Genomic DNA, 20,766 nt, shown 5'->3' with positions numbered 1-20,766 from the left:
ATACGAATACACACTAGGGTCACCATCCACGGGCTAGGGGGTAAGGGATTCTCTGCTCTGAACCCGCTCCCCATCAATTGTTCAGACAATGGGAGGACTTATTACCCATAAGGGGAGGCCAGCGTTGATGTGTCAGTATCACTTCCGGAAGTGACATCATCACATTGCCGATGATCACAGGGACCCTCTGATACTTTGGCAAAACTCCGTGATGATAATGGCTTCTATCATAGAGTTTTTGCCCAAATACTACAGCATCCCCATGATCGTCAACGACGTCATGCCATCACTTCCAGAAGTGATGTTAATGTGTCAACGCTGGCCTTCATTTGCAGCTCTTACGTTCCCCCCACCTTCCCATCCCTGGCAGTTTCCAGGGGTATCTAGCAACCCTAAGACACAGGAACCTTATTGCTGACACGTTTTCCCCTCTAATCATTGAAAGCTGCCTCAATACCAAATCAATCCATTGCTTTCTTTGCCTCAGAATGGTCTGCTATAAATAGCCACAGGTCTAGAGGGCCAGAAGCACACAAAGATCATTGGTGGAAGTTTCACTCTCAGTAGCGGGCTGGGATTTGCGTGTCTCATAGACAAATTACTCCAGCATGGATGTTAAAGTAGGCCAGCTGCAGGTAAGATATAGGGGCTTTCCCCACTACAGAAGGGAGCTAAGGACAACTCGGTTCCCTTCAGCGGAGGGCGATTCCAGGCTGTCCCCACAGCAACTGAGTTGGCCCCCTGGAACCGAGCTAAGCGGGTGGGATCATCTTGGTTTCGCTCCTCGATCGTGATTGGCACTTGTGTTAGCGCGGGAAACGGGAGCGTTCTTTTTTTTTACAGTTTTTACAGTTTACAGTTACATGCGCTTTCTGCCTGCCACGACTCTCCCGTTCTGCACATGCCACAAAAGCGGCTCGTGATTGGTTGAACGGATGAGGTGTCATTTCGATGCTTCCCCACTTCGAAGCTTCGAAGCGGTATCGACCTTGTTCCGGCAGAAAAGTGTAGTTCATAACTGTGACAAGGATGTCGCAGTTCTGAGGGCGGGGGGAACTGAGACAAAACAATGTTGAGCTCGGTGGCAGTGGGGATTCACTGAGGCGAACCTAGGTAGAAACCAGTTCAATTCTGTCAGTGGGGAAAGCCCCATAAAGGACACAACTAGAATTCTCTCAGAACTTGTTCGTAGATTTGAAATAGTGTTGAAAGCAACCAATACATGGGATTTGTGTCTCAAGTGTTTCCACAGGTACACTTAACTTCAACAGAGACTGTGACGTTTTTGTGAATATTTTGGGAGATACTTAATGTATATATCCAGAAGTACTGCCTCAGGTGACAGATTTTGAGGTCTCTCTGCCCTCTCCGCCCAGCCAAAGGAAATAATCCTCAAATCCTCACTCCCCAGGGCCTCTTTAAAAGCAACATGGCCAATGGACAAACTCTCCCAAGAGTCCTCCTCAGGAGACTTCTGCTGCCATTTCCGGTTGTCTGTTGCCAGGACAACCAAAATGGCGGCAAAATTCTCGTGAGAGGAAATGCTCTGGTAAGATTTTGATAAGTCTAATAGGGCCTGAACAGTTTGCCACTCACACAGAGAAGAGGAAGAAAAAAGTGTGTGGAGGGGGGCGTTACCTCCTGAGTGGGGGTGGCAGCGGCTCCAGTAAAGTGCAGCAGTGGTGGCCACTACTACCACATCAGATGGCAAAACATCCACAACTGTCCGTATTAATGTATTTAGGACATATTTGAGTCCTCTCTTTGCCCAAAGGCATCTAAGCACCATGCAGACTTGAAACCTTCAATGTGATTTAGTGAAAACAGAAATTACTAAAAACCCAGTAAAACCTCACACCGAGTTCAGAAATATGATTTGGCTAAAACTTTCTTAAACTATTAAAACCATCCATTGCCCTCCCCCCTCTTAAGCTGATCTGATCGGCTAAATCAATGGACAGATCCCTAATGTTGAACTGGTGGGGAAGAGATGGACGTTTCTGGTTGAATGCAATTGTGTAACGTGTGCAGAATCCACCACTACTATCTAGGCCAGTGGTGGCGAACCTTTGGCACTCCAGATGTTATGGAGGAACCAAACAGCGCGTCTCACACTGAAGACGGAGGATCCGTGTGTTCAATAAATGTATTTATGTATATTTTATAATTGTCCAGTTACCGAATCCAATGATTGTACATCCAGTTTTTTTCAACAATAAAAGTTCATTTTTGAGAGACATAACCCGTATCTTCAATATCTACTGAACAAAAATAGTTCATTTTTTCCATTATCTTTAGGATAATTATATTCCATATAAAAGTACTTCCCACTCGGGAAGTTACACACACCCCAAATGTTATGGACTCGTTATACACACTCCAGATGTTATGGACTTCAATTCCCATCAGCCCCTGCCAGCATGGCCAATTGGAGGAAAAAGCTGATGGGAATTGTAGTCCATAACATCTGGAGTGCCAAAGGTTCACCACCACGTATCTAGGCCATCTAGCAGGCCGTCCATGAAGAAAAGAGATCTGGGTTGAGTATTTCAAGGTGGTTATCCAGGTTGGAGAAGGTGGGTGAGATTTCGGCTTTGGAGAACCTCGACAAGGTGCCGGAAGAAGGTAAAACAACAGCTGCTTCGTTATGGACCTTCCTGGGGGCCTACCTTCTGGTTCATTTTTGATCAGCTCCTCCATCTTCCTCTGCTTCAGGGTGTCCACCACATCTGCGAGGCTGCCTTTGCGCCTTTCAGGGGTTCCCAGAGCTGTGCTGGACAAGGATTCTCCACTTTGACGCCCACCTTCTTCTGCTTTAGACGGCGAGGTAGATGAGTTGTGTGGGGCGAACGAAGACATCACTTTATTGCCATCGACTTCCTGAAAGAGAAGCGCGACCAGGTGAAACACCTCTTTCACAGCACACGTCCAGACAATCCCGACACGCAAAGAAAAAGAAGAAGCCGTAACCCTTTGTTCTTTGATTTGATCACTGTTTGCTTCTTTGTCGAAACCTTTAAAAGGCGGGGGGGGGGGGGGGGACAAGAAAAGAACTATAGCTTCAAAAACCATGGAGGAAAAAAGCCATTCCATCAAGGATAAACTCAGATTACAGGCTGAAGTGAAAAAAGATTAATGTTCAGGGGAGAAATTATACATACAGAAATGTATACAGACGCACATATTTTAACTCAGAGCCGCTCACATTCACCGGTGTCTCCAATAACAACAGTATGGATTACCTTTAGATGTTCATTTGATGTTCAAGCTTTGAGGAATTTTCCTTTGCCTAAGAATTCGTTTCCCTTTTGGGGTCCCCCCCCCCTCCCCCAAATGGTTAATGTCAGGACAACTACAGTGTTTCCCCGAAAATAAGACAGTGTCTTATATTAATTTTTGCTCCCAAAGATGCGCTATGTCTTATTTTCAGGGGATGTCTTATTTTTTCTGTGCTCTGTTCGTCGGGCATGCTTCCCAACAAAAACTTTGCTACGTCTTACTTTCGGGGGATGCCTTATATTTCGCACTTCAGCAAAACCTCTACTATGTCTTATTTTCCAGGGATGTCTTATATTCGGGGAAACAGGGTAGTTGCTTACGGAAATGAAACCATTATCAGACAGTAAACATTTTGCCCAAGATGGTGATGGTATGTGTCGCTCTCTGCCCCGCCTTGAATCAATTCATTTTAAACAGCTGCCTTTTCTTTAGGGACGGGATTGTTTAGATGTGTCTAAATGATTCTCTTTAATGCTTTCCCATCTTGTTTAAAGACAAAGACTTCTCGCCCAAAGGTGCTCCCTAATGATGCCTGCAGGTGAGATCTGGCTCTCGTTAACATCCCCGAGAACTTTCTGACTCAACAACCCCATTCTGGTCTGTCTGGACTTCAGAGCCCTTCTTCACACCTTTGGAGATATCAAACACATTTCCCCCGCCCGCGTTCCCTCACCTTCCATGAGCTTTTTTATCCCTTTCCTCGGGCAGTCCGCTTTTTGTTTCTCAATGTTTGTATATTTAAACCCATCTCTTGTACCACTAGGGAAGAAAAGAGCCTGTATGGTGTAGTGTTCAAAGTGACGGATTAAGACCTAGAGAGCTCAGATTTGAGTCTCCATCATGTGAAGAATCACATGCTCTGGTCCTGACCTACCTCACAGGGCTGTGGTGAGGATAAATCAGAGAACATAAGAACATAAGAACGAGCCTGCTGGATCAGACCAGAGTCCATCTAGTCCAGCACTCTGCTACTCGCAGTGGCCCACCAGGTGCCTTTGGGAGCTCACGTGAAGGATGTGAAAGCAACGGCCTTCTGCTGCTGCTGCTGCTCCCGAGCACCTGGTCTGCTCAGGCATTTGCCATCTCAGATCAAGGAGGATCAAGATTGGGAGACATAGATCGACTTCTCCTCCATACATCAGTCCAAGCCACTTTTAAAGCTATCCAGGTTAGCGGCCGCCACCACCTCCGATGGCAACATGAAGAAAAAGTGAAGAAAATGATGTAAGTCACTTTGGATACCCATGGGGAGAAAGTCAGGATACACATAAAGTTTTAAAAAATCAAAGTCACACCCCTCTGGGATGTTTCCTACACGGGCCAGGGCCTTTACAGCCCTGGCCCCGGCCTGGTGGAACGCTCTACCACCAGCTGTCCGGGCCCTGTGGGACCTTGGGGAGTTCCGCAGGGCCTGTAAGACGGAGCTGTTCCGCCGGGCCTTTGGAGAAACCAGCCGCTAATGGTGCCCCCCTCCGCCCTGTGGCCCTGACATCTAGGCCACATACCATCGCCATGCCTCCCTTCTCAGGGGAGAGGGAATTTTAAATGCAGAACACTGGGCGCCAATTATTTATTAATTATATCTCTATCCATTGAGATTGTGCAAACCAAATTTCTGGTCTTATCGCTGCTTTTAAATGTTTAATTTGTTTTATACTGTTTTTTTATATGCTGTACACCGCCCAGAGCCCTTCGGGGATGGGGCGGTATAAAAGCCTAATTAAATAAATAAAATAAATAAATAAAACAAAAGCTAATGCCACGTTGGATTTGGTAAGTCTTTAAGGTGCCACGTTCAGGAAATCTTGAGTTCAGATCCCATATGGTCTGTATCCAGGCTTGCAAGAGAGTCCCCTTTTAGCTTCATCTGAAGAGTTTTAATGGCAGAGCGATTTATACTCCACCTTCCTTGAGCCAGAAAATCTGCGTAAGAGCTGCACCCGGTGACTTCAAAAGGTCTGTCTAATCCAAAATCAGTTTGCAGTAATAGCCAGCAAGGAAGCCCTCGTACATGCAAGGCGGGTGATGGATCTGCTGTGATCTTTGATGTTGACATTTATTTATTTAACTTATTTCTATCCCACCTTTCTGATCAAAAGAACAATCAAGGAGGCTACCCTAATAACAGCCAGTGTGTTGTAGTGCTTAAAAGCAGGTGGACTCTATCCTGGAGAACCGGGTTTGATTCTCCGCTCCTCCATATGAGCAGCAGACTCTTATCCAGTGATTTGTTTCCCTGCTCCTACACATGAAGCCTGCTGGGTGACCTTGGGGTTGTCACAGTTCTTTTCAAACTGTCTCAGCCCCACCTACCTCACAAGGGATCTGTTATTGGGAGATGAAGGGAAAGGACTTGTAAGCCACTTTCAGACTCCTTAAAGTAGCAAAAAGTGAGGTACAAATCCAAACTCTTCTTCTTCTCTTAGGTGGCCGCAGACTCACCACGTGCATACCCCATCATAATTCAGCTTGAAAAACTCAGCCGCTATCTTCTTCGCTTTGCTGCAATCGCTTCACATCACCATATTCTTTTCCCACTTAATTGGGCAAATCCCCTGCACTGGAAATCCTTCTGTTCTTAAAATCAAAAGCCAACACATCCCGAAAGGCAGAGATCAGAGAGATGTCAAGAAACAACCTGCTCATCCGCTGGGCTACAGGTGTTCAGGATTTACAAACTTGCGAAGAAAGAAATCTGGGGGAAAAAAGCTATCCAAGCACATGTAGATCTGATAACTCAGTCTTCAAATGCAGGCTTAGTTGAAGATTCAGTAGGTAGCTTTGGGAGGCTGCCCCCCGCCCCCTTACTAGTTTCCCTGGGATAAAACAGTCCTAGAAAGCTTATTTTATCCACTTTATTTACTTATTCACCTTATTTATATCCCATCTTTCTTCTCAATGGGCACCCAAAGTGGCTTACCTTGTTTTCCCCTTCTCCAATTCACCCTCATAATAACCCCGTGAGCTAGTTTATGCTGACAGCATGGTCCTTTGCGCACATTTGGTCTCTCCAGTCAAGGGTACATTACCTTTTGGTCAGATTCTCAATTGCTCATGCGTTTCCCCCCTTCAGAACTAAGAACACTGCAGATCAGAGAAGCCCCGCAGTTTCCAGGGGCAGGCAAATAGCAATTTTTTCCCCCTGCCTGTGCAAGGAAGGCAAAGCAGAACGGAATGTGTGTTGCTTCCTTCTCCTTTTCACTTCTTTCCTTTGACGAGGGCCAATGCAGCATGAGTTCCACCAACATTTCTGGGGAAACAATCGAGCCCCTTTTTTTGTCTTTGGCCCCTTCCGCACACGCAAAATAATGCGTTTTCAAACCACTTTCACAACTGTTTGCAAGTGGATTTTGCCATTCCGCACAGCTTCAAAGAGCATTGAAAGCAGTTTGAAAGGGCATTATTCTGCATGTGCGGAATGAGCCTCTGTCTTAAATGTAGGCATTTTTGATCTGCCCCAGGAGCGACAGATCGAAGGGACAGACTCAGGGGCGTAACGAGGCAGCTCTGGGCAAACTGTAGCCCTGGGCAAAATTTGAGTTGGATGCCCCCCCCCCCCCCACGGGCGGCCACTCCACCACGACCAAATTTTGTTTGCACCAGGACATTGATGCCTGCAGGGGGTGCATTTTTAGACATATCAGCACCCAAATTTCACCATATCATCAGGTGAGGTGAGGTTTGGTTCAGGGAGTCCAAAGTTATGGACTCCCAAAGGGGGTGCCCCATCCCCCATTGTTTCCAATGGGAGCTAATAGGAGATGGGGGGCTACAGTTTTGAGGGTCCATAACTTTGCCCCCCCTGAACCAAACTGCACCAAACCTGGGGGGTATCATCAGGGCAGTCTCCTGATGAGACACTGAAAGTTTTGAGACTGTGCATTCAGAAATGTGCCCCCCTCAGCCTGCAACCCCCATTGACAGCAATGCAGAAAACTCAATGCAGAACAAAGATTCTTGGGCAACCCTGAAGGGTGCGCATTTTTTGATGTATTGGCACCAAAATTTCAGAGTATCATCTGGAAACTGTCCTGATGGGACCCCCCCGCCATGTTTGGTGCAGTTTGGTTTAGGGGGTTCAAAGTTATGCACCCTCAAAGGGGGTACCCCATCCCACATTCTTTGCTAAGGAGAAGGGGGATTCCCTTTTGAGGGTCCATAACTTTGGACTCCCTGAACCAAACTGCACCAAACCTTGGGGGTGCCATCATGACAGTCTCCAGATGATACCCTGAAACTTTGGTGATGACATGTCCAAGAATGCCCTCCCTGCACAAACATCCCGAAATTTTCCCAAGAATCTTTGTACTGCATTGAGTTTTCTGCATTGCTGTCAATGGGTTTTGCAGGCTGGGGCACATTTCTGAGGCACAGTCTCAAAACTTTCAAGGGTCTCATCAGGAGACTGCCCTAATGATACCCCCCCTAAGTTTGGTGCAGTTTGGTTCTAGAGCCAAAGGTTATGGACTCTGCAAAACTGTGTAGCCCCCCATCTCCTATTAGCTTCCATTGGAAACAATGGGGGATAGGGGCACCCCTTTTGGGAGTCCATAACTTTGGACTCCCTGAACCAAACCTCACCAAACTTGGGGGGGGTAGCATAAGGACGGTCTCCTGATGATATGCTGAAATTTTGGTGTCACTAGCCTAAAAACTGCGCCCCCTGCAGGCCAAAAATGGAAAACCACTAAAAATACCCAAAAACGAACCCAGCATTTTGATGCCCCCCCCCAAGGTGATGCCCTGGGCAGCTGCCCACCTTTCCCAATGGGCATTACGCCAGTGGACAGACTTTTTTCCAGTTAAGGAACAAGTGCCAAGCGACCGCCAAACCCTAGAAGAGGGGCAGACAAAATGATGGCTGGTCTCACGGGAAGCAGTGGGCCACCTCCTCACATTTAAACGACAAAACTCACAGGGACACCACAGAAACTGTAAGTGACAAAGGCCCTGCGTGACTGGCTTAAAGTCACCCATTAAGCTTCCAAGGCACCGTGCGGATTTGTACCAGGGTCTCCCAAATCCTACTCTAGCCCTTTAAACACTATGCCAGGTTGGCTCTTTTTTAGTGAGGGGTGATCCCCAAATCATAAGAACATAAGAACATAAGAACTAGCCAGCTGGATCAGACCAGAGTCCATCTAGTCCAGCAGTCTGCTACTCGCAGTGGCCCACCAGGTGCCTTTGGGAGCTCACCTGCAGGAGGTGAGAGCAATGGCCTTCTGCGGCTGTTGTTCCCGATCACCTGGTCTGTTAAGGTATTTGCAATCTCAGATCAAAGAGGATCAAAATCCTATTAAAGATGGTCCCAGAACTTTTCATGAGAATTCTGATCACTGGTAGAATAGCCAACTTTGGCCTTGGAAAATCCTGGAGATTTAGGGGTAGAGTCTATGGGGGAAATGTGGGAAGGAATTTCTCCTTTTTGTCCATTTTGTACCACTGAAGCTACCTGGCGAAGCTTCCATTTTCTCCAGGGAAAGAAATGTCTGTAGTCTTGAGATTACTTGTAATTTTAGGAGAACTCCAGCCCCAGCCTGGGGGTTGGCAACCAAGTTCACTTCTCACTCCTGCAAACGTTCCCCCTCGTTGAAATCTTTGTCACTCCCCCCTGCAAATAACTCTCCTGCATCATAAAAACAAACAAAACAATCGAGATCTCTGCGAAACGATCCATTATTTATTTACTTGCTTTACAAAACTCATCCCCCGGTTTTCTGCTCTCGTCAGCTAAGAAATTAAAATGCACATAAATAAAATCGCATCTGAAAATCTATTGTGCGTGTTAAGTGCCGTCAAGTCGCTCGGGGCTCGCGGCGACCCCACGATTAAAACCAACCCCAAAACCTCCCACATCGTTAAAATACATCTAGAGTGCATACACAATTAAAGCATTGGGTCGAGAGAGATCGCAGAGGGAGCGCCAAAAAAAGTTTATGCTCCAAAATACTTTAACCCCCCCCCACCACCCTTACCCACTTGCTTTTCCATTCACAGAGATGTTTAGTTCAATTATATTTTTGTTTTTGTACTGGAACACAATGGCAACTCGGCCCCGAATCCATCTTATTTTAATATTTTAATAATTTCCAGCCTAGCAGAGCAATAGAACAATGAAAGGGAGGAGGTAGAAAAGGAAGAGGTAGAAGAATTCACATCTGGCTGCATGAAAAAGCTGGTTACACCGGACTGCGTTATGGGGAAAGGATATAGTGAAGCCACCTGCTCAACAGCCAAAAGACCATTAACCAACAGACCAACAGATCATCAAATAAATCACACACGTCCTACAATGGGCCATTTTGTTCCCCACTGAAAGGAATCACACAGCCTCCTAAGATTTTTGGGATCTAGGTTCATTTAGAATTAGAAACTGTCCCCTAAGTCTCCAGGTGTTCTACAGGTAGCGAGTGCATAGGCTGTTGTGAGATAAGTTTTGTGGTGCACAAGGAGATTACGGAGATCACCGAGACTGGATTAATACATAAACAACTAAGAAGATTTATTTTATTTACAGGTTGGTTTGAAATGAACAAACCAGCCACGCAGGTCTCCGAGTGGACAAAGCAGAAACCTGGCGGAGGCACAACAATGTAAATTGGGTTATGACTTCAGGGAGCAGCCACACAGTCCGGAAAACCCACAACAACCAGTTGAATCCGGCCACAAAAGCCTTCGACAAAACTTCCTTATTATTTATTCATTATTTTACAGTACTTATATCCCACCTTTCCTTCCTCTGCATAGCGACCCTGAACTTTCGTGGTGGTCTCTCATTCAAATGCTAACCGGGGCCAACTTTGCTTCGTTTCCAAGATCTGACAGCATTGGGTTAGGATGGGCCATCCCAACTAGGGATACTCAAATGCTCATTGGTCCATCTCACCTCCAGATGGTCAGCTGTGATGGACAGGCGGCTGTCCTGCCTTCAAAAAGAAAATCAGCTACTCAGATGATGTGGAGTCAGTGTGAGTTAACCTAAATCCAGGCAATATGTAACATACTTCTCTTTGTGATATACCTCTAAAGATGCCAACCAGCCCCAGGTGCAGGCGAAACATTAGGAACAAGATCTACCAGACCACAGCCACACAGCTCAGAAAACCCACAACAACCAATAAGGAAGTTTGTTTTTAACAAGACAAATAAAAAAGAAAATCATATCAGAGACTGTATTGTCGAAGGCTTTCACGGCCGGAATCACTGGGGTGCTGTGTGGTTTCCGGGCTGTCTGGCCGTGTTCTAGCAGCATTCTCTCCTGACGTTTTGCCTGCATCTGTGGCTGGCATCTTCAGAGGATCCTCTGAAGATGCCAGCCACAGGCAAACATCAGGAGAAAAATACTAACAAATTATGACAGACAACCAGGCTCCACACAGCACTTATATCGAGATTGTTTTTTGGGGGGGAGTAGAAGCATCCCCAAAGACTACATTAATGTGTACCAGGGCATCAATTAATGTAGCGGCTGAATGGGTTGAATAACTTTGACGTCGCAAGAGATTGCAGGCAGGCCAGAAACTTGCTTAAGATAAAGCCCTGCCTTCCCCTCCTTCCCCCCCCCCCTCCAGGAATATTTCCTTTCTACTAAGGAGCCATTCACCTGTTCTCCTTTGATTACATTTCAGCCTCTGGTGGCGTTAATCCTTCTAACGCTTTTACGAGGTCAGCAGCTGTTCCCACACACTCCACACGGGACCCGGGGGCTGTTAACGTCCCTCGTGAATCTGACACTAACGCGACGACAGCGCCGAACACACTTTTTTAAAATGCAAAAATATATCCCAGGTATCACTTCTCTGTTGCGAACCTGCATCCTACTCACCACAGCTCTAGATGCAAGGCCTGTTTCTCACTCATATGGGCAACACAGAATCTCCTCGGGCTCTGTCAGAGGAGGGAACAATGGCCATCTTCCCCTTCTCGCCCCCGGACTAAGAAGAAAAGAGACTGACCCAAGAAGTGGGTGTTCTGAATCCATCCGGAGCTAATTGCAGTGGAAGTTGTTGTTTCGACAGCCAAACGGGGCCGTCCACCCATGATGGAACACCCCCCCCCCCATAAGGTTTAATGACAAAACCGGCCTCTGCCCTTTGAGGATGAGGTCAATAATCTTCCTTTGTTAATCTTGATGAAGCTTTGCTTAATCTAGCCTCCTCGTCACCTTTGTGATTGACAGGTAAAGTCATGCCATCAGACAATGGCCTTTATCCTTGCCCCCAAAACAGTGTCTCTTTTGCGCAATGAATCGGTGGGCCTCTCTCCATTTTGCTCCTGTATAAAAATAGTTTGGGGGCCCCTTTTTTAAAAAGGATTTCTGAAGGAACAAGCAATATATTTGTTCCTACTCTCTTTTTTCTGTGTGACTTTAAAGGTCTGTTGTGTTTCCCACGTGGATATTGTTACTTTTCCTCATCCCAATTTCCGGAAGCAATACTGTAATATCACTTCGTGTGAGATATTAGTCAGAAAGGCCCCTACAGGGTTTTTTAATTGTTCGAGCTCAAACTTTTGTCGATTTAGGTTGACTCACACCGACAATCATCCCAGAGATCCCTCGTGGAAGCCAAGAAGAAAGAGGAGGCAGATGGAAACAACAGAAGAAAAGTTAAAAACTTTAAAATGAAGGAAGAGAGGGTGCCGCCATATTTATCAGAGGCAAAGGGTGTCCTGTTTGGTACCATCAGGACAATGCGGCCCAGACTTCCAGAAACCATAGCCACAAGTTTGTGAAATTAAAACTTCACTGCTCTACAAAAAACAGTGAACTCTCACCTTCGAGGGACACAGAGGGGTTACACAGGTGGAAGCAGAGGTGGGATCCAGCAGGTTCTCACCAGTTCCCAAGAGTGGGTTGCTAATTATTTGTGTGTGCCGAGAGGGGGTTACTAATTGGGTCTGCTTTTCTGTTAGAAATTCCATTAGGTCCAAAAATCATAAGGTCCTGTTGTTTCCTATGTGGCTGGTTAGCGAAGGTAGAAAACGGGATAATTCTCCCTGTTGGGCTGTTTTAAAACGTATTTTGTAATATGGTCCAAAGTATCCTTCTTTTGATTTCTAGAAACAAAATTAAGTATTTGAAAGTATTACGTATTTGACAGGCAGTCAATTAGAGGAGAAGTAGTTGTTTCTGTTGGCAGTAGACGATAGGACTTGCTATATGGACAGAAAGATACCGGCTGGAAATTAGGAACTTTTTTTTACAATAAGAGTTTTTTACAGTAACAGAAATTGTGTCGCCCGCCCCCCAGAATGCCCAGCCACGCCCCTTTCGTGCCCTTCCCCATTGGTGCTACGCCACTGTTTGAATCCCACCACCATGGGAACCTTACTAAAACTTTTGGATCCCATCACTGGGTGGAAGCATTGTTTCCCAATGTCATCTTAGTGCCAGCACTGGAATAAAGAGGAGCTGCAGTTCGAGGTATCCCCAACCTGGTAAGTTGGGACATGTCTTCTTTTGTTCTCTGCCAGTACCTATCAACACTTTTGACAAATTCAAACAGCCCATAAGGGCAAATACAAACGGAGGGATCTAGATGTTAAAAAAAGGTTCCTCCTTTCAGACATCGCAAAGTGATACACACCCCACACCCGCAAACAAACCCTAGTTCAGTGGTGGCGAACCTATGGCACGTGTGCCAGAGGTGGCACTCAAAGCCCTCTCTGTGGGCACGCACAAACAGAGTCCTCCCCCACACACACATCTAGGCTGGTCTGGGTCACTGGCTCGATTATTAGCATTAAACCTAAGACCGAGTTTTGGGGAAGCAGTGTAGGTAACCCTGTTAAGTGCTGTTAAACCCCACTGATTTTCATGTGAAGAACTAAAGCGCAATCCTTTACCTGGGAGTAAGCTCGGTTGCTTCAGAATAAACCCTCCTAGGGTCGTGATTCACCCATTGGAAGAGTTGCACGGTTGCTTCAAGACAAAGCCACCAACTATCACCAAGCTTACTCCCAAGTAACGCATGCCTCGGAGCCAACCGTTTTTTCTAAACTAAAACCTCAGTATTTAGGTTAAATTGCCATGTTGGCACTTTGCGATAAATAAGTGGGTTTTGGGTTGCAGTTTGGGCACTCAGTCTCGAAAAGGTTCGCCATCACTGCCCTAGTTGTACCAAGGCACTCAGGGGAGACACATCTGCATCTTCTCTGCTTCAAACTGCATATAAATACAATATCTGGGCTGGCTGGGCCCTGGGAAAAGCTAAAAACAGTCCAAACATTTTTCGGCTTTTTTCGGCTCTGACTATTCGGCTTCATCCAGACAGCGTTTTTTTTTATTTCCGGCTTTGCAGGGAGAGGGCCAGGTACATCTGACTGCACAGTCCTGATGCGATTAACTCCCAGGTGATGCTCTGGACTGCCTCCCCTGGCCTATAGGCCCTTTTTTTCTACAGCACTCCACAATTACTCAGGGAGGAAATTCAGGGCTGGGGTTAGATCATGTGTTGCAGCAAATGGGCAGTCTGCCTAGTGCAGGGGTAGGGAACCTGCGGCTCTCCAGATGTTCAGGAACTACAATTCCCATCAGCCCCTACCAGCATGGCCAATTGGCCATGCTGGTGAAACTGATGGGAATTGTAGTTCCTGAACATCTGAGACAAGAGGTTCCCTACTCCCTGGTTCTGAGTGCACAGGCAGGTAGCCCTCAGATGTTATGGACTACAGTTCCATCATCCCCCTGCCAGCATGGGAACTGTAGTCCATAACATCTGGAGAGGCCACGAAGTTTAACCACCTATAGTCTAGATCAGGGGTAGGGAACCTGCGGCTCTCCAGATGTTCAGGAACTACAATTCCCATCAGCCCCTACCAGCATGGCCAATTGGCCATGCTGACAGAGGCTGATGGGAATTGTAGTTCCTGAACATCTGGAGAGCCGCAGGTTCTCTACCCCTGGCCTAGTGCCTTATCTTTAACTAGCTGTGGAGGCTTATCTGGGGAATTCAGATTCGCCTGGGCACTACCCCACACATGCCAGCTGGGTGACCTTGGGCTAGTCACAGCTCTTCGGAGCTCTCTCAGCCCCACCCACCTCACAGGGTGTTTGTTGTGAGTGGGGAAGGGCAAGGAGATTGTCAGCCCCTTTGAGTCTCCTACAGGAGAGAAAAGGGGGATATAAATCCAAACTCTTCTTCTTCTTCTAGATGTCGGGGACTGAACTATGATCACCAACCTTCAGGTAGGGCCTGGAGACCTTCTGAAATTACAATTGATCTCTAGACTACAGAGGTCAGTTCCCTCGAAGAAACTGGCTGCTTTGGAGGGCAGTCTCTGTGGAATCATACCTCACTGAAGTCCCTCCTCAGGCTTGGCCCCCCAGTATCCAGCAATTTCCCAACCCGGAATTGGAAGCCTATACTGAACTTTTAGGAGCCACTTGGCGTAGTGGTTAAGTGCTTGCACTGCCACTCACACGGTCAGGAGTTTGAGCCCCCTGTAGGTCAGATATCCTGGCAGCTGGCTCCTGGTCAACTCAGCCATCCATCCATTTTTTGGTCAGTAAATGAGTACCTAGCACATAGCTAGGGGGTAAAGAATAGCCGGGGAAACCAGTGGCAAACTACCCCACAAAAACGGTTTGCCTATGAAATCACTGCTTGCAGTGGTACCCCAGGGTCAAACACGACTGAAGGGGAAACTTTACCTTTACTGAACTTTTATTCAAAAAGTGGATGTTCGACCACTGAGGCATGGCTCCTTCCTCAGAATTTATTTCTACATGGTACTCATAGAGTACTTTGCAATTGCTGTCACATTCACAACAAACTTATGAAGCCATTTACAATTGTTTGTCCTACTCTACAGACGAAAAACCTAGGCCCTGAAGCTGACACTTGCAAAGGCCATACAATATCAAGGAGCAACTGATCTCCCAAACAAATTCAATTTTCTATCTGCTTAGAAGGAAAGCAGTTTGGCCCGTGAAACAGAAGCAAGGTCTTCTTCTCCTGTGTACATAAAACATGTGTTTCTACTACTAAAACAGTGATGACGAATCTTTTTAAGACCGAGTGCCCAAATTGCAACCCAAATGTATACACATATGACAGAATCATGTAGAACGTGTTACAAATTTGATACACTGCCAGAGAAAATGCTCTTAGGTCCTAATGGGGTCCAGAGATGTGTCCATCGGGCCCCTTTACTTTTGGAGAACATTTATCCAATTGGCCGTTGTCAACTTTCATCCAGAGTGAAAGCTGAGAGCTTTCTCAACCATGGGCTTCTGGTGTTTTCTCAAGGATGGACAAGCTCCCTCACACTCAGTGACAGAGCATCCATTTGGGGAGTCTAGTGGGTCAGCAGGATGTTTAGGGACACTGACCCACCTTCACAGAAACACACATCCCAAGTGGAAATTTGTCTTTTGCTGACTTGAGAGCCAGCATAGCATAACGGACAGAGTGTTTGATGAAGACAGGTTAGAAAATTCCTGGACATTTGGAGGTGGAGTCTGAGAAGAGCAGAGTTTACATCAGGCTGACCAGATGTCCCGCTTTTGGTGGGACAGTCCCGCCTTCAAACAATTTGTCCCGCGGGTTATTTAAATTGTCCCAATTTTGGGGAGGCTGCCGCACTGCCTTCTGGGGCGCAAGGCAGTGCGGCAGCCTCCCACGCGCGCAGCCGCAGGAGCACGGCCTTCTGGGGCTTGCCGTTTCCCGCCCTGTCACAGTGTGCTCCTGCGGCTGCGCGCGTGGCTGCCTACCCCCCATCCCAGTTCAGAAAGGTGACCAACTGGTCACCTTACCTTACATAGAGTCTACTCTCCAAACCGCCCATCTTCTCCAAGGAACGTGATCTCTGTAGTCTGGAGATCAACTGTAATTCCAGGAGATCTCCAGCGACTGCCTGGAGGTTGGCAACCGTAAACTGGGATGTAGAGGAACCGTGAACGTTGTCAACAGCCTTTTGAAAAGTGGGGTTGTGCACATTTAAAGGTTTATGACAGAGGGAAGGAGCAGAAGCTACCTAACCAATGTTTCCAACAAGCGCCCGGCATGTATTCAGGCACTGACAACACAAAGCTGATTAAAGTTATACGGGGAAGAGAGAAAGCTGGTGACATCAAAGCCCAGTAACCCCCAGTATGAGGTGAAACGGAGGGAGGGATTATTCTGCATCTAAGATGTCCTGGATCCAGCACACTGTTAAGAGGACAGAAATCCCGCCGCACTCGGGATTTGCAAACTCCAAAAACATGATTGCGATTAACTTGACTGAATTCTCTCTGAACTTCACCGACATACGCCAACCCCGAATTTGGCTCCCAGTGCAGCCCTTGGAGATGGGTGATGTCTCCAGTGTTTGCACTTCTGTGCCAAGGATTGTACAGTTTAATAGACAGACTGTCTCATAGACATTTCCTTTCCCATTTATGATCACATCACACCTCCTTGTTTATGTGAACTGCAGTAATGGTTTATGGCGGAGGGGGCGGGGGCGGATTAGAGCAGATAACGTTTGGCTCAGTCGTGTTGTGACTTTTGTCATGTAGAGTATGAAATGGAGGTAAATTATAAGATTTTTCGGATCAGAGGACCGAAGATGATACAGTAGTGGTCTGTGCTGTTTTCTCGGTTTCTTTCCTTTCTCAGGTTAAACAGTCGTCGTAGGATTTTCAGGGATTTTGAAAACCTGCCAGATCCGTATCATCAGAGAAAATTTACCAGTACTTCAACATTAACATGAAAATGGTCCTCTTTTAAATGAAGAGAAACGCACTTGTCATTATTATTGTCTCTGTTAATTAGAACTCTGGTTGTCTTAATTTCTCCGTTCTTTTGTGTTTTGAGCATTTTGTTTACCATTTGTAAAGATGGAGGGATGAAAGATTTCTTTGTGTATTTTTATCCCAATTGTTCTTCAGGCAGATCATAGAGCAGCGTACATAATTTTCCATTTCTCCCATCGCAACGTTCTAGTGAAATAGAAGAGGCTGAGAGAGAGAGAGAGATTTCCTAAATTTCAGATTAAGTAAGATTAAGAGAGTAAGATTTCCTAAAATAGCTTCATGGCAATGTGGACTTGAATCCAGATCTGAGTGTGAAACTCTAACCACTCATTAAGTCTTAGGCTAAGGTTACTTTTTTGTTATGGCTTTTTGGTGTGTATTTTTTCACTGCTATGACTTTCATTGCTATCAACTGATGTTTATTTTTAAAGAGGTCACAAGATGTATTTTTCAGTTTGGAGAAAAGATATCTGAGAGAACTATCAGATTAAGGATGGGATGGAGATGGTGGATGCAGAGAACTTTTTTATATCTCTCCAAAAAGACTAGAACTTGGGGGCGCCCAATAAAATTGATGGACAATAAATTCAGGATGGACAAAATAAAGTACTTGTTCAGTCAACAGGTAATGATAGAATTCACCATCAGTGGATGTACAATGACCCCTGGAATAGATGGTCTTAGAAGAAGTAAAGTAAATGCTTATATCCTTATATCTTAAGGAGTCACAGTGAGGCTTACAATGGTCTTACCTTCCTCTCCACACAACAGGCACCTGGTGAGGCAGATGGGACTGAAAGAGTTCTGAGAGAACTAGCCGTAGGTCACCCAGCTCCCTGCACCCAGCAGGCTTCATAAGGAAGAGGGGAGAATCCAACCTGGTTCTTCAGATTAGAGTCAGCCACTCATGTGGAGGAGTGGATCATCAAACCAGGTTCTCCAGATTAGAGCCCGCCACACAAGTAGAACAGCGGGGAATCAAACCAGGCTCCCCAGATTAGAGTCCACTGCTTTTAACCTCTACAGCAGGCTGGCTTTACAGAGGGATCAGACAGATTCACAGAGCAGAGATCCATCAGTTACTAGTAGCCATGGTGCCTAATGGGGCCCTCCAGTATACATGAGGAAGCAATATGGGAGCGGGTGGTAGGCCTTTATCTGCCATTTGTTGGTATTCCATGACAGCTGGTTGACCACTGTGAACAACAGCATGCTGGACAAGATGGACCACTGGTCTGGTCCAGCAGGGCAGCAATTAGGCACTGGTGATTCTGCAGTGTCAAAGAGCTGAATATACAAGTCTAGATAAATGAGTATACAGAGCATGGTTAATGATAACTCCATCATTCCACCTTCAACTCACGGAGAAGGCCACATCCATAATTAAGCACATTGTCCGATGTGATTGTTTTATATGTTTATTTGATCTTGGAGTTAGAAGGGATCACTGGGGTCATAAGAACATGAGATCATAAGAAGAGCCCTGATGGAGCAGACTAGTGGTCTATCTAGACCAGCATCCAAAGGACATAAGCAGGGTCCTGATGGATCAGACCAGTGGTCCATCTAGCCTAGCATCCTAAGTATGTAAGAACAGCAGAAAGGGGGTGTGCAGTGCACTGGGCGCAAGCCAGGGGGGCAGAAAATCGTCCCAGGCCCCTCCCCCTCCCGCAGTGCCCTCAGCAGGGCTCCCCACCTCCTTCCCACACTTACCTTAGTTCCTTTCCTTTTTCTTGAACTTTTTCAGGCTGCAAAAGACCTGTTTGCAGTAAAAACGCCCTGAGGAACTACAGTTCCCAGGAGACCTTGGGCTCACAAGGTCTCCTGGGAAGTATAGTTCCTATCAGGCCATTTTTACTGTGAACAGGCCTTTTGCAGCCTAAACAAGTTCAGGAAAAAGGAAAGGAACTAAGGTAAGTGTGGGAAGGGGGGGAAAGGGGGTGCTGCAGGGGGGGCACTACGGGGGCATATTTTCTGGGAGGGCAGAAAATATGGAATGCTCACCGGGCGCAGTTTGGCCCAGCTACGCCTCTGAAGAACAGCCCTGCTGGATCAGGTCAGTAATCCATCTAGTCCAGCATTCTAATACCTTAAGAAGAAGAGCCCTGTTGGATTAGCCAGTGGTCCATCTATTCCAGCATCCTGCCTCACACAGTGGCCAACTAGATACTCTGGAAGTCCAACAACAGGACAAGAGGCCAAAGCCTTCCCCCGATGTTGCTTCTTAGCCATGGAATTCCAAAGTTCACTACATCTGAATGTGGAAGTTCCTTCGTCACCATGGCTAGAAGCTGCTGATATGCGACTAGTTCTTGTGAACGTGCCTAATCCTGTTATAGCTATCTATGACTGTGGCTATCAGAACATCTCTAGCAGTGAATTCCACAAATGTAATAATTTGTTATGTCATCCAATCCAATCCCTTGCCAACACAGGGACTACAACGATCATATCCTCAAAAATGAGGTATCCAATTGATACTCTGGAATACTGCCCTCCTAATTTTCCTTTCTCAAACTCCTCCAGAAGACATGACAAACCTGCCTGCTATCGGAGGGAAACTTCAAACTTTACGACGGCAAACTCTGCATCTTTACAAATAAACTGAATAAATGAACTAGCCGTTGCTAACTTCCTGTCTAAGGACCACCAGCAAACACATCACAAACCACAAATTATACCTTGATCACCGCCGTGGACTTCAGCACAAGTTTTATTTCTTTTCCTATTGCTGTTCCCCCATTACCTTCCCACAAACAGAGCCCGGAGTTGCTCGTTGACCCGAGCTCACGCAGTTGCCTGCCTTTCGGTAATTACAAGCCAGAAAGCTACTAACGTAACTGCCCATCTGAGGGCAGTAATGAATGGATAGGCTGCGCTGCGGACGCAGTGTTGGAGGTCTCCACTGGAAACAACAAGAACAACGCAAAGCTTTGAACGAATTATCCATTTAGGAGGACCGGGGAGGTTGCTTTTGATTATTTGTTTACTCTTTTTCTTTTTTTTTGCAAATCGGAATTGTTTCATCCATTGTTTAGTTCCCTGGTTCCCTACAACCAGAAAGAGCAACGTGACGGCCTCTCAGGATCCCCCTGCATAAATGCCCAGGGCAGGTGAGTCTCTGGGCAGGTGAGGTGCTCACCAGATGGCTGGCAAATTATCCTTCAGACTCCATCTCCCTGATGGAGAATTGAGCACAGAGATCAGGCCTGAAGACAGATGGTAAAGAATGTTGGCAAGCCAGGTAGCAAAAAATAAGGACTTCTTGGGACATTTTCATTGGCTTGTCTGAATGCACACATGTATCACACCCAGCGTAGTAAAGCGGTTAAGAACAGGTGCACTCTAATCTGGAGAACCGGGTTTGATTCCCCGCTCTGCCACTTGAGCTGTGGAGGCTTATCTGGTGAACCAGATCAGCTTGTGCACTCCCACACACGCCAGCTGGGTGACCCTGGGCTGGACACAGTTCTTTGGAGCTCTCTCAGCCCCACTCACCTCACAGGGTGTTTGTTGTGAGGGGGGAAAGGCAAGGAGATTGTAAGCCCCTTTGAGTCTCTTTACAGGAGAGAAAGGGGGGGATATAAATCCAAACTCTTCCTCCTCCTCCTCCTCCTCCTCCTCCTCCTCCTCCTCCTCCTCCTCCTACTACTACTACTACTACTACTACTACTACTACTACTACTACTACTACTACTACTACTACTACTACGGGGGCCAAGCCAGTGCCCTGTCCCCCCAGGTTT

General features: G+C 46.6%; 1 protein-coding gene across 4 annotated transcripts in view; it reads right to left on the bottom strand.

The window, feature by feature from the left end:
• The window catches only part of SOX5 (SRY-box transcription factor 5), a 633,967-nt gene that overhangs the window by 385,046 nt on the left and 228,155 nt on the right, over nt 1-20,766 (bottom strand). For all 4 annotated transcript variants that reach the window (XM_048499520.1, XM_048499517.1, XM_048499519.1 and 1 more), the window contains exon 3: nt 2,670-2,880. In XM_048499520.1, coding sequence (XP_048355477.1) covers nt 2,670-2,880 — 211 coding nt within the window. The remainder of the gene's footprint in view (nt 1-2,669; nt 2,881-20,766) is intronic.

Source organism: Sphaerodactylus townsendi, linkage group LG06 (assembly GCF_021028975.2).
Source record: "Sphaerodactylus townsendi isolate TG3544 linkage group LG06, MPM_Stown_v2.3, whole genome shotgun sequence".
NCBI classification, from domain to species: domain Eukaryota; kingdom Metazoa; phylum Chordata; class Lepidosauria; order Squamata; family Sphaerodactylidae; genus Sphaerodactylus; species Sphaerodactylus townsendi.
Note: the sequence above shows the minus strand (reverse complement) of the source record. Positions and strands in the feature narration are given on the sequence as shown.